We start from the raw sequence: 16,588 nt of genomic DNA on the forward strand, positions 1-16,588 counted from the left end.
TTTTAAGACCTTTAGAAGTAAGATAGATTAAAACTACAGATAAAAATTCTATCATTTAAAAATATTGGTAATTAAAAAGCAATAATAACAGTTTTTTTATTAAAATATAGCAAAAAACCCTATAGACAGATAAAATCCTTTTTGATGGACTGTAAAGGAAATTAGTGCACATGAGTACCTGTGGGCAAGGGGGAGGGGCAGGGAGAGAGGGAGAAACAGATCCTAAGCAGGCTGTACGCCCAGAGCAGGGGGATCCCAATATGGGGTCAATCTCATGACTCTAAGATCATGACCTGAGCAGAAATCAAGAGTCAGATGCTTAACTAACTGAGCTACTCAAGTGTCCTTAAAATTCTTCTTTTATTTATTTATTTATTTATATATTTTTTTAAAGATTTTATTTATTTATTTGACAGAGAGACAGCCAGCGAGAGAGGGAAACACAAGCAGGGGNATTTTTTTTAAAGATTTTATTTATTTATTTGACAGAGAGACAGCCAGCGAGAGAGGGAACACAAGCAGGGGGAGTGAGAAAGGAAGAAGCAGGCCCCCAGAAGAGCAGGGAGCCCANAGGCTCCCAGCAGAGCAGGGAGCCCAATGTGGGGCTCCATCCCAGGATCCTGGGATCACGCCCTGAGCCGAAGGCAGACGCTTAACGACTGAGCCACCCAGGCACCCCTAAAATTCTTCTTTTTAAACTATTTTAATTTAAATTGATTAGAAGATAAATTGGTTTTAAACGGGATTTCTTTAGTGAATTGATTTTGGGTATATTAGTTTGTAACCCATATGAATATATGCTATTTCACTAAATCTAAGATGTACTATAATATATTTTAAGAAGAAAGATTCTTGCAATTGATGACATAGTGTGTTTTTATACTTAGAATTTTTATTATTTATTTACTGAAAGAACCCTTTTTATACTTCTTGATATTTAGATACAGGTTTTAAAGAACTATTTGTTACTTATGTTGTGTCTGTGTGTGTGTGTTAAAAAAATATGTGTATATATTATATATATATATAAAAGAAAATGTAAAGGAAACCTTTTAGTGAATATGTTTCTAAAACTTATTCATAGCATCAATTATAAAACATATTTTAATTTCAGAGATGTTAAGATATAGAATGTGCTTCCTAGGTTCAGTGACAACGAAGTATATCTTGGGTGTGGAGGGGAGATTGGAATGGGGTTTTAGGTTTGGGCATTATCAGTGTATGAAGTGGGAGCGAAGATTACCTGGGGAGAGGGAGAGTAAGGCAGAAGAGATTGAAGAGTGGAACTCTGAGAAACAGCATTTTCTGGAGTGAGCCAGGTTCCAAGGACGGAATTTGAAAAGGAGTGACTTGGGAAGTAGAAAAGAACCCAGAGACTATTGTATCTGGAAAGCAACAGCATGAAGGGATTTCAGTAAGGTGGAGGTGGTTAATAGTGACAGAAATGCCAAACAGGAAGGAAGGAGTGTGTGTGTTCACTTCAAAGCTTGGGAATTAAATTAATAGCACTTTCTACAATTGTTTGATGAGAAAGTGTGATGTTTACTTTCTTTGCATTAATTTTGGATGATTTTATATGCCATTTGAGGCAAATAATACTGAATTAGTCCATGTGTCTTCAATTTTGTTAATTTTAAATTTAAAATGTTGGGGCGCCTGGGTGGCACAGTGGTTGGGCGTCTGCCTTCGGCTCAGGGCGTGATCCCAGTGTTATGGGATCGAGCCCCACATCTGGCTACTCCACTATGAGCCTGGTTCTTCCTCTCCCACTCCCCCTGCTTGTGTTCCCACTCTCGCTGGCTGTCTCTATCTCTGTCAAATAAATAAATAAATAAATAAAATAAAATAAAATAAAATGTTATTGTTCATTTGTGGGAAAGAAGAAACCAAGGAGTAGAATAAATTAACATTTTTATCTATTATCTCTCTTTCATTTTTTTATGAGAATCATCTGAAAGTGTCTTAAAGATTCTTTCTCAGTCTACTTCATTTTGCAAATGAGAGAAGTGACCCAGGAAACTTATGTGGTCTGCTCCGAGTTAATACATTCAGTTCACGGCAGAGGCAGGGACGGGGTGTTTTCTAAACCATGTTTCTGTCAGATCTGCTGTGCTGTTTCTCCCTTCTTAAGTTGGAGGTGGTTAACTTGTGGCGATTTCACTCACTTGGGTAACTGCACTTCAGTGTAGAGAAACCGCTTTGTAGTGGAGAATATTAAAAAGCATAGCAAGTATAATAAAGCAGGGAAAACGGCTAAAATCTTTTTAGAAATTTAGAGAGAAATGTTGTGTATATTTTGAATCTTTTCATTTTCAGCATATGGTTAACGCTTTTTTCTCCAGTAACAGCCTGAAAAATAAATACATGGGAATATCAGTTTTATTGAATATCTTGAGAGTAGCTTCATGTTTTAGAATTAACACAATGATCTGTTTATTTCTTTTTAATAGAAAAAATGAATGCACCAAACCAGCCTCCACACAAAGACACTGGAAAAACTGTGGAGAATGTGGAAGAATACAGCTATAAGCAGGAGAAAAAGATCCGAGCAACTCTTAGGACAACAGAGCGCGATCATAAGAAAAATGTGCAGTGCTCGTTCATGTTGGACTCAGTGGGTGGGTCTTTGCCCAAAAAATCAATTCCAGATGTGGATCTTAATAAGCCTTACCTCAGTCTTGGCTGCAGCAACGCTAAGCTTCCGGTATCCGTGCCCATGCCTATAGCCAGAACTGCACGCCAGACTTCTAGGACTGACTGTCCAGCAGATCGCTTAAAGTTTTTTGAGACTTTAAGACTTCTGCTAAAGCTTACCTCAGTCTCAAAGAAGAAGGACAGGGAGCAAAGAGGACAGGAAAATACGTCTGCTTTCTGGTTTAACCGATCTAATGAACTGATCTGGTTAGAGCTACAAGCCTGGCATGCAGGACGGACCATTAACGACCAGGACCTCTTTTTATATACAGCCCGTCAAGCCATCCCAGAGATTATCAATGAAATCCTTACTTTCAAAGTTAATTATGGGAGCTTTGCCTTTGTTAGAAATGGAGCTAGTTTTAATGGTACTTCAGTAGAAGGGCAGTGCAGAGCCCCTCACGGAACAAAGATGGGGGGTTACTCAACGTATCATGAGCATCTCCAACGCCAGAGGGTGTCATTTGAGCAGGTAAAGCGGATAATGGAGCTGCTGGAGTACATAGAAGCACTTTATCCATCGTTGCAAGCTCTTCAAAAGGACTATGAAAAATATGCTGCAAAAGACTTCCAGGACAGGGTGCAGGCACTCTGTTTGTGGTTAAACATCACAAAAGACTTAAATCAGAAGTTGAGGATTATGGGCACTGTTTTGGGCATCAAGAATTTATCAGACATTGGCTGGCCAGTGTTTGAAATCCCTTCTCCTCGATCATCCAAAGGCAATGAGCCAGAAGATGAGGGTGATGACACAGAAGGGGACTTGAAAGAGCTGGAAAGTAGCGCAGATGAGAGTGAAGAAGAACAGCTCTCAGGTCCAAGGGCACCGGAACCCACACAGCCCACTGACAGCAGTTTCAACGCCCATTCGCGGGATTGCGTACCTAAGAAGCTTGAGAGGCTTGAATCTGAGGACGATTCTGTTGGTTGGGGCACACCAGACTGCAGCACAGAAGCAGGCTTTAGTAGACATTGTCTGACTTCTATTTATAGACCATTTGTAGACAAAGCACTGAAGCAAATGGGGTTAAGAAAGTTAATTTTAAGACTTCACAAGCTGATGGACGGTTCCTTGCAAAGGGCACGTATAGCACTGGTAAAGAGTGACCGTCCAGTGGAGGTAGGTTTCTGGTAGGCATTAGTATGGCCTTGTCCTTAGTTCCATTCTTACAATGTGTGGTGTTGATTATTATGTACTTTCATAGTCTTGATATTTTTAAGGTGTAAGTGGTGGTTACTGTAACTTGCAGACTTAAACATTTCTATAAAGCACTGTGATAAATGTGGAAATGGATTTATGAAAACTGTATGAAATTTAGTGAATTAAGTGTAAGGTGGTGTGTGGAGGAAAAAAATCCAGCCATATAAATATAGGATGGAGAAGGACAGGCTAGGTATAAATAAAGAGGGAAGAAAGCCACAATCATGGGTGACCACAGGCTGAATATGAGTCAGTAAAAAAGTCAACATGATGCTAAAATATTTTTAAATGAATATGGCATCCGAGGTCATGGATATAGTTCTTTCTCTATTCTTTGCAATAGCTTATTCCAGTTTTTGGCCAGTGTATTTTAAACCGATAGGAACAGATACTAGATACTATACATGATTTTAGCCAAAAGGCTAAGAAGCAATTTGGACACTGTATTTTAAAGAGATGGGAGTTGTAGAGAAATGTAAGAATGGTCAAAGGAAGAAAGAGTTTATGTTTTTGGCAAAGTTAACGATTAGCATAGATGATAGAAGTTTAAGGGAAGCCTTAACTATCAGATCCACAATTTGATATGTGAAGATTTTTGTGAGAGGAGTATACCTCCTAGGAAAAGCAGTTTGAAAACAGTGCAAATTTTGTTTTGATAGCTTGATGTCTCAGAAATTCTTTACTGTTAAATGTGGTCAAACTAGAAAGGGGCACACTCTTGGATACCGTTCTTGAGGGGAAGAAGAACAATTTTTCTCTTGTGGCGAGTTTGCACGTTCGTCTGGCTAAAAGCAAAAGCACCCAGATCTTTGAGATCCTTTATACCTGTCTCTGGTTGCCATTCTCAGTTTTAATAGCTATTTACATACGTATGTATGCACCTTTTATTTTTATTTTTTAAACTTCCACTTACTATACAATCTGGCTTGCTTTGGAGTGAGAGGTGATACAACAGAGGGCGTTTTTTTAATAATGGGAAACACTGGAAGAGAACCTCAGTTTATAAGATTTTCATTTTTCATGAACTAGACCGTGAACCCCTAGGAGAAGGGGTCAGACATTCACATACTATAGTAAGATGTTTGCAAAAGGAATCTGTACTTTGCAGCTATAAGAAGTTAGTTTACTTTGAGTATTTTAATTACAAGTCTTAAAAGTGAATTTATATATGAGATCTTTTTTTTTTTAAATTTTATTTATTTACGAGAGAGGGAGAGCATGGGAGAACTCATCAGCCAGGGGAGGGGCAGAGGGGGAGAGAGAAGCAGACTCCCTGCTGAGCAAGGAGCCCGATGTAGGACTCAATCCCAGGACCCTGGGATCAATATGATCTTCTTTGAACAGTATTTTAACTGAATGATTTTTTATGTACATCTTCTTACTAGAGCAAATGACTGTTTTCCCCCTTTTAGTCCGAAATAACTATTTTATACGATTTTGTTATAGTGCAATTTTCAAAATCAGTAGAACAAAACTAGATAAGGAATAAGGATTTGCCATAGACTTCAGATGGTGAATAACTTGCTTTGGTCTCGGTTTTTGGCTGGAGTGGTTCAGTTCCAATGAGGACACATGTGGGCAAGACAGGATGGATGATTGATTTTTATTGTGAAGCACTATTTTTGAAGTTATATGAACAAAACAGCTCTGGCGGTATTACCTCATCTCTGATTCAGTGGATCTCATGAGAAAGAGGGGCTCATGGTAAGGGTCCTGGGAGGTCTGTGGGGGCTTCTTAAAACTGCTGATATTAGGTAGCCCATAGTTTTGAATTCCCGTCCACCTTATATTCCTTTAGTTTGACCAGTTGAGATTTAACTGAAAAGGTTATAGAAAATATAGAAAATTCTTATAGAAAAGAAGAGACATACAAATTCAAAGCTTATGAAGTGTGTGAATTAAAGACTATTGGAATTATCTGTAGATTGTTTGCTTTTCAAAACAAATATGAAGTACGGAAGCCCCTGTTTTTTGTTTTATAAAATGTTGTGTTTGTCAGATAACAAACGAGTAACCAAGAGCTGAAATAGAAATTCAGTCCAAACTAATAAAAGATGAGGCTTCACCTTATAATGAACTCGTGTGGTGGGGAAGTAAGACTTACAATTTTATTTCCATTTCAGGAACATAATTTCTGGAAGGGGAGGTGTATGTATATGTATGTGTATGAATATATGTAGACTTTCCTTCTGGGTTTGTTTTAGTCTTTGACTAAATATGTTGGAGAAAGAGCCAGTTTTTGAAATCAAGTAACTGGATTCCATTCCTCGGTGTGGGTCTTTCTCACCGCATGACTTTGTAAGTGACTTAATCTTTCTGACCCTAAGTCATTACATCTGTCAAATGGCTGTAATACCCTTCTACCTACCTCACAGGGTTGTTGTGAGGCTTTAAAAGGTATTTGTATTAATGGTAAAATGCTATAGAAGCCAAATGTAAACTATTAAGTTTTAGCAGCTTTGTTAATTTTTTTCCTTTGAAGCGAAGTGTCAGTCAGTATGGGCCAGACTGTTCTATATTTTTATTTTTAAAATGTATTTAACCTTTTAATCTCTGCCAAATACTCCTATATTTGAAGGGCATACGTTTTAAGTAGTGAATAGACTTTAGATTTAAGGACAATTTTATTTTCATTCTTAATAGAAGCATCTTGACCAACTGGCACCACAGATTATTATACCCAATACATATCTTCTATTTTGCACTGTTTTTTTTTGGCTTATGTGATAATAGTAATGAATATAGTTGAAGGATTTCTTGTTTATGTCTTTATATTTTTATTCTTTATGATTACATTACTTGTGTTTAGTGTTTATAAATAACATGTGATCTTATATTTAATTCCCCTTGGCTTATAAACATGCTTTATAAAGCAATTTTTTTCTAAAATTGTATTATATTTCAAGATCTTTAAATTTAAAAACTTGTAATCTTGGGATAATTCTAGATTTATGGAAAACTTGCAAAGATAGTACAGAGTTTTCATATGTTCTTTATCCAGATTCCCCTAACATTGGCATCTTACTTAATGTTGCTATATTTGTCAAAATTAGTACATTAACAATGGTATAAAATACTGTTAACTAAACTGCGGCCATTATTTGGGTTTCTGTTTTTGTGCTAATGTCCCCTTTCTGTTCCAGGACCCAGTCAAGGACGCCACCTTGCACTTAGTCACGTCCCCTCAGTCTTCTCTGGTCTGTGGTAGTTGCTCAGTCTTCCCGTGGTTTTCACGATCTGGATGGCTTGTAGAACCGTCCCTGAATTTGGGTTTGTCTGGTGTTTTCTCAAAATGAGACTGGGGGCTTGGGCTTGGGCAGGAATGCCACAGAGTTGAAGCGCCCCATGGCATTGTATTGCCCCTGATGATGTTAACTTGGATCCCTTGGTGATGGTGTTGTCTGCTTGTTCCTCCACAGGTTAGCAGTTTTCCCTTTCCCTGCTGTACTCTTTGATGTGAGTCACTAAATGCAGCCCATGTTCAAGGGGAGGGCAATAGATCTCTGCCTCCAGGAGTAGGGAATATCTACACATATTATTTGGAATTCTTCTGTATGAAAGATTTATCTCTTCCCTCCAATTTATTTATCTCAGTGGGAAGTCATAAATATTTTTTCTTTGGGTTTTAGTGCAGTAGTATTATTCTTTATTTTGTTGCTCAAAGTGTTTGTTCTTTAGCCACTGGAACTCTTTCGTTTGGCTTCTGTGTCCTTTCGACATGCCTGCATCTTTTTTTGTACAGTTTTCTTTTTGAGCGGTTTTTTACTCTATGGCATCATCCTTTATTTTTCCTGTTGCAGTCCTGAAATCACCCATTTCCCTGAGGAGCGCTGGTTCCTTTTATTGGAGGATGGTATTTAGAAATGAAGATCTGGGCACTGGATGTTACTATTGGGATGTCATTGCTTCCAGGCCCACTCAGTGGTAGAGTTAGAAAATATAGGTGTGTCTTTCATCCCCCTATGTATGCACAGCTTGATAGTTACTTCTCTGTCGATTGACCGACTGACTGATGGATCAGTCTGTCTCCTTGCTTACCCGTCTGTCTATCTGTGAAAAATAACATGAGTTCACACTGATGGCTCAGGCTTAATCCAGCATCACCAGTTTCATCCTGGCCTTTCTCTCCTGCTTATTTGTAATTTCTTCTCTTGCAGTGAGAAACCTGGCTCCCATTACCAAAGTTATTTACATATTTGTGCAGCCAGAATATACAGAGAAAGTAATTTCAGAATTGCTAACCAGGACCCCTGTGAGGAATAAATTTGCCAGCTAGAGTACAGCATTTCAGTACAGTTCTTTTTGTCTTTAGTCTTAAGAGAGTCACCACAGAATTTTCCAGAGTTAGCTAGGTCAGCACCTTTTTCCTTCACCCTCTTCAGTGAGGTCATATCATACATTTGTAATACAGTTAGGTTCACTTAATCTCAGTCTGCATTCTGTCCTGGGATTCCCCGAGTGTTCTAGTTGGTTTTTTTCAAGTTTGCCATAAAGTTTACTTTCATCCTTTGGGTTTTGTGCATTTAACATGTTAAATACCCATAAAATATTTGAGCCATAGATTATGAAATGATTATTTTATGTCCCTCCCTTTTTGCTTTACCTTATTTACACATTTTCAGAAGAAGAGACAGATAAAATTTTTACTTAATGTAGTGTATAAAAAAATTTAGTTGCCTGACTGATTGCATGTTACCGTGCACAGTACCTCAAATCCTAAGGAAGAGTTTTGGTTATTTTATATATTACTTTCCTTTGAATTAGAAATAATGATGTGATTATTATAAGTTTAATGGCCAATTAAAAATTGTTTGTTTCATGATCCAAAAATAATTATGCTAATTTTTCCTATAAGCAGAAGAAACCCTGAAGAGGTTGCCTTCTATATTCAGAGTGAACAACGCCTATAGAAACTATGATATAAAATAACAAGTCACCATTTATCAAGTCTTCCATGTGCTAGGCACAATAACCGAATGAAGGGGTGGTGTTAATTCTCTATCTTACAAATGAGGAGAGTAGAGAACTTGCCCCAGATCACAGAAGCTGTGATCATTGGAGGGATTCAAATCCAGAATTCTGGGATGCCAGACTTTAAACTCTGCTGATGGTGTCCAAATGTGGCTGCACGCCGGCATTATCCAGGGAGCTTTTGAAAATTCATGTACCTGTGGCCTCTTTGGATACAGGGCAAATCAAAATCTCTTGGGGTAGGACATGAGCGCTGACATTTTTAATGGCCCTCCAGTGTGCTTCCTATGTAGCTGGACCAGCACCAGTGCAATTCTGAGTAAGCCCATTGGAAACACTAAGTAGGCCACAGTACTTACCTACCCCTGCCTTCCAGATCAGTGTTCATTAATACAGTTATTATAGTTAATTGTTTTATTTGCTTCAGTCATCACCTGTCTGATTTCATTAGTAAAGTTACACGGACCTTGTAATTGAGTAAGTGGCAAGCTAATAAGCACATACTTGCTCATTTGCTGATAGGTATTCTGTTTTCTAAAAGAGGCACACTTACTTGAGGGGAAATAGGAAGCTGTTCTATGTTATTTCTGACTGCAGTGAGCCAACGGAGTCAAACCTGATATAAGATGGAGAAGATCAGAGGACAGAACTCATTAACTCGCAGCGGAGAACTGCATCTCGTGAAGACAACACACCAGTAGCAACAAGACTAGTAGCTAGCATTAACTGAATATTTGTTATATGGAGGCGGGTCAGTCAAGTGACTTGGTTAAGGTCATATATCCCCCTATGGCAGAGCCAGGATGTGAACCCAGAACTGGCTGTAAAGCTGTGCTCTTAACCATTACGGTATATTGCCTCTTGAAGTTGTATTTTGTCCTACCTAGTGCTTTAAGTATTTTTTGACTTAGTGGCTAGCATTTGAAAATGAATTTCACATGAGAATCTGGATTTTTTTTTTCTTTTTTTTCCTTAAAGTACTAGGAGGAAGTCTATCAACCCTGGGCTCACATTCACACATGGTAGCATCTGGCAGGCTCCAGTTGATCACAGTACCCATTGTTTCTTATTCTCTTACTGTCAACCCTTCCGCAGCCCACCCATTGACATCACCCACCTGGCCCTGTGGGCTTTTCAGTTTGTGATATGACCCCTGGTATAGAATCATAGAGACTTATGAAAGGTAACAAAAAGTTGATCCTTGAACAACACGGGGGTTAGGTGTGCTGATCCCTTGCATAGTTGAAAATATATGTATGACTTTTGACTTCCCCAGAACTTAACTACTAATAGCCTTCTTTGACCAGAAACGTTGTTGATAACCTTAACAGTCAATTAGCATATATTTTTGTATGTTACGTGTACTGTGTATTGTATTCTTTCAATAAAGTAAGCTAGAGAAAAAATGTTTTTAAGAAAATCGGAAGAGAAGATACATTTACAGTACTGTACTGTAAAAAATCCACATTGTAAGTGGACCCACACAGTTCAAACTCTTGCTGTTCAAGGGTCAACTGTATTTTGATCTGTTCCTTTATTTTATAAAACAATGCACTTTCTTTTGTTTTACTTATTTATTGAATGTATATATAAAGAAACAAAGTTGCTGCTTATCTTGTAGTCTGGCTCAGAGTAGTAATCCTTTGGTTTGCATCTTTTAGATTTTTTTGTGCTTATGTAAGTTTATATCTTTGTTATTATCTTTGCAGGTAATTTTTAAAAAGTTTTTATTTAAATTCCAGTTAGTTCACATACAGTGTAATGTTAGTGTCAGGTGTACAATGTAGTGATTCAGCCCTTCCATACAACACCCGGTGGTCCTCAGGACAAGTGCTCTCTTTTTTAAAAGTGATAATGCTGTTTTTACTCTATGACTGATAGGGTTGGGGAAGTGTCCCCTCCCCCCATTCTCTTCTTTGGATTTGTCCATATCGGTATATGTAGCTCTGCTTCAGTTCCAGTTACATACCACATGGTATGCCATCATAGGAATGAGTCATTTTAGTCTTTTCTTTAAATCCCACTGTTTGCCTCTGGCAACCATCAGTCTGTTCTCTGTGTCTCTGGGTTCAGTTTTGTTTTACTTTGTTTTTAGATCCCACCTAGAAGTAGTATCATATGGTATTTATCTTCCTCTGTCTGACTTATTTCACTTACCAAAATGTCCTCAAGATCCATTCTTGTTACAAATGGCAGGGTTTCGTTCTATTTTTGGTGACTGAATAAGATTCCTAGATAGATAGATAGATAGATAGATAGATAGATAGATAGATAGATAGATAGATATAAAATCTCACACCATTGATAGACGCTTAGGTTTTTCCATATCTTGGCTACTGTACATAATGCTGCAGTGAACACAATGGATGCAGATTTCTTTTTTGTGTTAGTGTTTTCATTTTCTTTGGATAAATACACAGAAGTGGAATTGCCAGATCATATCGTCGGTCTATTTTTAATTTTTGAGTAAGTCTGTACTGTTTTCCATAGTGGCTGCATCAATTTACATTCCCACCAACAGTGCACATCTTTACCAACACTTGTTGCTTCTTATCTTTTTGATAATAGCCTTTCAGTAAGTGTGAGGTGATATCTTGTGTGTGTGTGTGTGTGTGTGTGTGTTAAGATTTATTTATTTATTTTGAGAGAGAATGCATGCATGCAGGAGCTGGAGGGGCAGAGGGAGAGGGAGAGAGATTCTCAAGCTGACTCTGCGCTTGGGGCTCGATCTCACAACCCTGATGTCACGATCTGAGCCGAAACCAAGAGTCGGATGCTCAACTGACAGTGCCACCCACGCGCCCCTCTTATTGTGGTTTTGATTTGCGTTGCGTTTCCCTAATGATTATAACCACTTCACTCTTAATGGACACTTAATTCTTTTGCTTTATAAGTGGTGTAGCCACAGATATTGTGTACATTCCCCTTTATGAACTTACTGCATTGTTTTGTAAGAATGATTAATTGAGGGGCGCCTGGGTGGCACAGCGGTTAAGCATCTGCCTTCGGCTCAGGGCGTGATCCCGGCGTTATGGGATCGAGCCCCACATCAGGCTCCACTATGAGCCTGCTTCTTCCTCTCCCACTCCCCCTGTTTGTGTTCCCTCTCTCACTGGCTGTCTCTATCTCTGTAAAATAAATAAAATAAAATCTTTAAAAAAAAAAAAAGAATGATTAATTGAAAATGGAATTATGGGGTCATTGGGTATGCATATTTAAATCTTTGATAGATATTGCAAAGTTGGTCTTCACAATGGCTGTACTAGTGTATACTTTACCCAGTGGTGTAGGAGAAATCCCATTTGTCCTCATTTTGCAACCATGATCAGTAAAAACTATAATTTCATTTTTAGTGACATTGAGCCTGTTGTCAAGTTTATAGGCCACATGCAGGTCTTCTTTGAATTTTCTTTTATTCATTTTGTTCATTTTCTATTGGTTTTTTAATTATAATCTTGACCTGTTGGAGCTATTTTTATTTTATGTATATTATTCATTTTTTATTATGGCTGTCAACTGTCTTTAACTTGTTTATGATGTTTTTCACTAGATAGAAATTAAAAATTTTTATTTTAGTCTTGATCACCTTATTTTGTGTACAGTCAGAGATTATAAAATGTTCTGTATTTTTTCCCTTATTTTTACATAGTTCAAAAATTTTTGTTATGGAAAATACCATGCAGAAGTAGGCAGAATAATATTATGAATCCCTTTTAATCTGTATCCCAGCACACTGGTTATCAACTCATGGCCAGTACCTATAGCCACTCAACACCTTCCTCCATCACTTCGAAAAAACCTCAGGTGTCATATTTTATCCTTAAATAGTTCAGTATGTTTCTCTGAAGAATGAGGGCTCATTCTAGAAATGTACCACAGTACCGTTATCACACCTAAAACATAGCATTAACTCCCTTGATCATCAAAGATCAAATTAGTGTTCATATTTTGATTGTGTCAGAATTATCTTGGTTTTCTTTTAAAAATATTGTACAATTTAAGTCAGTTTTCAAATAATCACACAAGGTAACGGTTCATTATATTTTTTCCCTAAAGATTTTGTTTAGTTGAGAGAGAGTTTGTTCATGAGCAGTGGGAATGGGCAGAGAGAGAAGGAGAGGGAATCTCAAGTGGACTCCACGCTGACCGTGGAGCCTGATATGGGGCTCAGTCCCACAACCTGAGATCATGACCTGAGCCGAAACCATGACGCTTAACCGCTTAACCGACTGAGCCACTCAGGCACCCCCACTTCATTATATTTCTTAAGTCCTTTTTAATCTGTAGCTCCCCCTCCTTTTTTTTTTTTATTGAAGAACCTGGACCTTTTATCCTATAGTGGTTTTCCTACATTCTGAATTTTGGTGAATTTTGGTGATTGTATCTACAGTTGTTGTTTTACATGTTTCCTTTTTCTCTGTGTTCTGTGTAAACTGACTGTAAGAACTAGTGGCTTGATTAGATTCAGGATTTCTTGATTGGTTGGTTGATTGATGGTGTTAATACTGCTTCATGGGGACACATCTAATATATGATGTTTCTTTGAGATATTAGCAGTTAAATATCATTGCCTAGATCGCTTACTTCATTAAGGATTGAAAAGTGATATTCTAATTCTCTTTTCTTCTTAATTTATTAGCTTAATTATCAGCTGCATTAAGTAGATTGTTACAAAGAAAAAATTTCCTCAATCATTATTTGGTAACCCAGTGGAATAGTTGAACAGAAGTGGCAGGGTGAATATGCTTGAGTCTTTCCCTTTTATTTACCCTTTTTCAAAAAAGCAAGTTGGTTTATTGGTGACCAGTTAGTGTTTTTTTATTAATATGATTCTGAACTCATGAATTTAAACCTATTTGATATGTTTCAAGCCATCGAAATCATTGTAATCCATTGAAGTAATTATAATAATTGATGTTTATGTTGTCCCCTTTTGGACAGTGGGAACATACTCAAGTTGGCTGAAGTCCTTTTATCCCAGCCCTAGTGAGTAGTGTTTCATAACTTCTTTGATAGCTGATATAAGAAGCTATTTTAAGCTTATATTGTACATCTGCTCAAGATTGGGAATCTGATTTACCTTCAGCAACTCCTTGTTCCTTTGGTTGGGAAATGGTATTCTAGGACTATACATTGCTCATTGTAACTGAAATGGTCGATCATTGTTTTAGTTCTCTTCAGTAGACAAAACATACACAAATACACAAAAATACATCCCAATTTCATACTAATACTAACAATTCAAAATCAGGATTTTAAATTTTTTACGTAATCTCATTTGACTTCTACACTGAAAATCTCAATTTGTGGTGATAACAGAATTGATGGCTTTAGAATATGAAAGTAGTAGAATATTAGAATATACTCACTATAATCCAGAATCCGTACACAGTAATCTCAGAATAGTACCATCAGCAGTATGATTACTGAAAAGGTAGAAGTTTTTCCCCCCATCCTTAGGGATATGTCCTTTAGGGATATACCACCAAATTACTGTGTTTTCAAGACCCTTGAATATTCTTCACATGATTATGCCACTAACTAGACATATAATTAGAATCTCTTCTTTTTTTGGTTGTATATTTAAAATAACAGCTTTATTGAAACAGAATTCACATACCATGAAATTCACCATTTTGAAGTGTTCACTTCAGTGGTTTTTACTATATTCAGAGTTGTATAACCACTACCCCTGTCTACTTTTAGAACATAGTCAGCATTCCTGAAAGAAACCCTGTCCCCTTCAGCTGCCACTTCCACTGTCCTTCCACTCATCACCTCAGCCTTGAGCAACCACTTACCTGCTTTCTGTCTCTTCATATGTGCCTGTTCTGGACATGTCATATAAATGGAATCATATATGTGGTCTGTTGTGACTGGCTGCTTTCACTTGGCATCATGTCTTCCAGGCTCATCCATGTTGTAGTGAGTTTTTCATTCCTCTTTATGGCTGCGTAATATTCCATTGTGCGGATAGGCAATGTTTTATTTCTCCATTCTTAGATCTTTTATTTTTTACTTTTAGGTATTGCTTTTTAAACTTAATTTTTCAAGAATTATATAAAATACCTTGTTTTAAGAGAAAATGTATGGAGTAATATATTTTCAAGGGAAGCTGATTTCCCTGATAAAGATAAGCTTTAAAAAAAACCTGTTTTATTCTTCCATTTTTCATATAAGCTGTGTATAAGCTTCCATATAAGCTGTGTATTCAATTTTCTTTAGTTACTTTTAATATATTACAAGTTTATTTTTACTCCTTAGGGTTATACTTCTATTAATATTAATATCCTTATTGTACTCCCCTGCCTCAACATTTTTTGGTTTTGAGTATATTGGAATTATCCTTTTTTTTACCCAGGTTTTCATTTGAAGTGATTTTCTTTTACTTCCGACGAAATGCTACAACATTGCACATGCTCCCGTTTCTCCTGGGGTTTGATAGTTGTTGTATATCTTCAATATGGCCATTGTGGACCAAACTCTCCCTTACGTTCTCACCTCCTTTTAGCCCTACAGGAGTCAGGAGTGTGTGTGTATGTTTCCATAGATGGACATAGATACATAGATAAGAGATTTAGATTTAGATATGTAGTTTTTTACTTTTTTTTTTTTTTTTAACACTCTTGTTTTGATCTTGTAACAGCCTCCTGAGTCATTTTGTTCGTAGTAGATTCCTTGGTAAAGGCTCATAAGACCAGTGTTTTCTGAGTTCTTGGATTTTCCTAACAGTTTGCAGCATTGACTCTTACAAGTCTATTTGGCCACAAAATCTTTGGCTTGTATTTTCTTTCCCTGAATAAGTTTAATATATATTATTCATTGTCTTTTGACATGCAGCACTGAGTTTGCAAAGTCTCATGGCATATGATTCTTTTGTTTCTAAGAACCTTAGTTTGTTCATCTGTTTATTTACTTATAAGCTGTGTCCCCAAAGGATTGGTTTTTTTTTCCTTTTTCTTTAAACTCCACTACTTTACCTGGTGGTGGTTTTCCCACATTGATATTTTTGAATATGTGGTGCCTTTTAGTAAATGATTTGAGGTTTTGTTTGCTTTTTATGTTTATTTGTTTTAATTTCAAGTGAATTTCTTAATGTTTTAACTGTTTTCTGTTTCATTAGTTTGGGTCTCTTCTCTGGGAACCACTACTGTATGTGTTTTAGATCTGCTTTTCCTCTCTGTCAACTTTATTTCAAATCTCTTCTTTCTTTCTTTCTTTTTTTCTTTTTGATTTATAAAATTTTCTTCATTTTTACCTCCTATTTCTGTGAAGCCGTTATCTGTTCCGTTTATTTGTGCTCATGTTTCTGCTAGTTTGCTTTTTGTTTTTAAAATGATTTTTTTAAGATTGATTTATTTATTTTAGAGAAAGAGAGAACAGGAGCAGGGAGAGGGGCAGAGGGAGAGAGGCAGACTCCCTGCTGAGTGGGGAACTCGAGGCGGGGCTCAGTATCTCACAAATTTGAGATCATGACTTGAGCTGAAACCGAGTCACATACTTAACTGACTGAACCACCCAGGTGCCCCTGAAATGATTTTCAATTAAAAAAATTATCTTTTGAGTACTATCACTTTGTGAGTCTTTCTAATTCTAATTTATGTCGTTCTTTTATATTTTCTATGATTTTCTTAATTTCTTTTACCTTTTTTTTGAAAAATTGGGCTGCAGTCCCTTCTGTTTAGTGAGCATTTCTTTCTGGCAGGCTTTCATTGTCTCTAG

General features: G+C 37.0%; 1 protein-coding gene across 6 annotated transcripts in view; it reads left to right on the plus strand.

Annotated features, from left to right (window-relative positions):
* The window catches only part of MAP3K4 (mitogen-activated protein kinase kinase kinase 4), a 114,381-nt gene that overhangs the window by 50,687 nt on the left and 47,106 nt on the right, over window positions 1-16,588 (plus strand). For all 6 annotated transcript variants that reach the window (XM_034669417.1, XM_034669418.1, XM_034669413.1 and 3 more), the window contains exon 3: window positions 2,451-3,814. In XM_034669417.1, coding sequence (XP_034525308.1) covers window positions 2,451-3,814 — 1,364 coding nt within the window. The remainder of the gene's footprint in view (window positions 1-2,450; window positions 3,815-16,588) is intronic.

This window comes from Ailuropoda melanoleuca, chromosome 10, assembly GCF_002007445.2.
Source record: "Ailuropoda melanoleuca isolate Jingjing chromosome 10, ASM200744v2, whole genome shotgun sequence".
Lineage (NCBI taxonomy): Eukaryota > Metazoa > Chordata > Mammalia > Carnivora > Ursidae > Ailuropoda > Ailuropoda melanoleuca.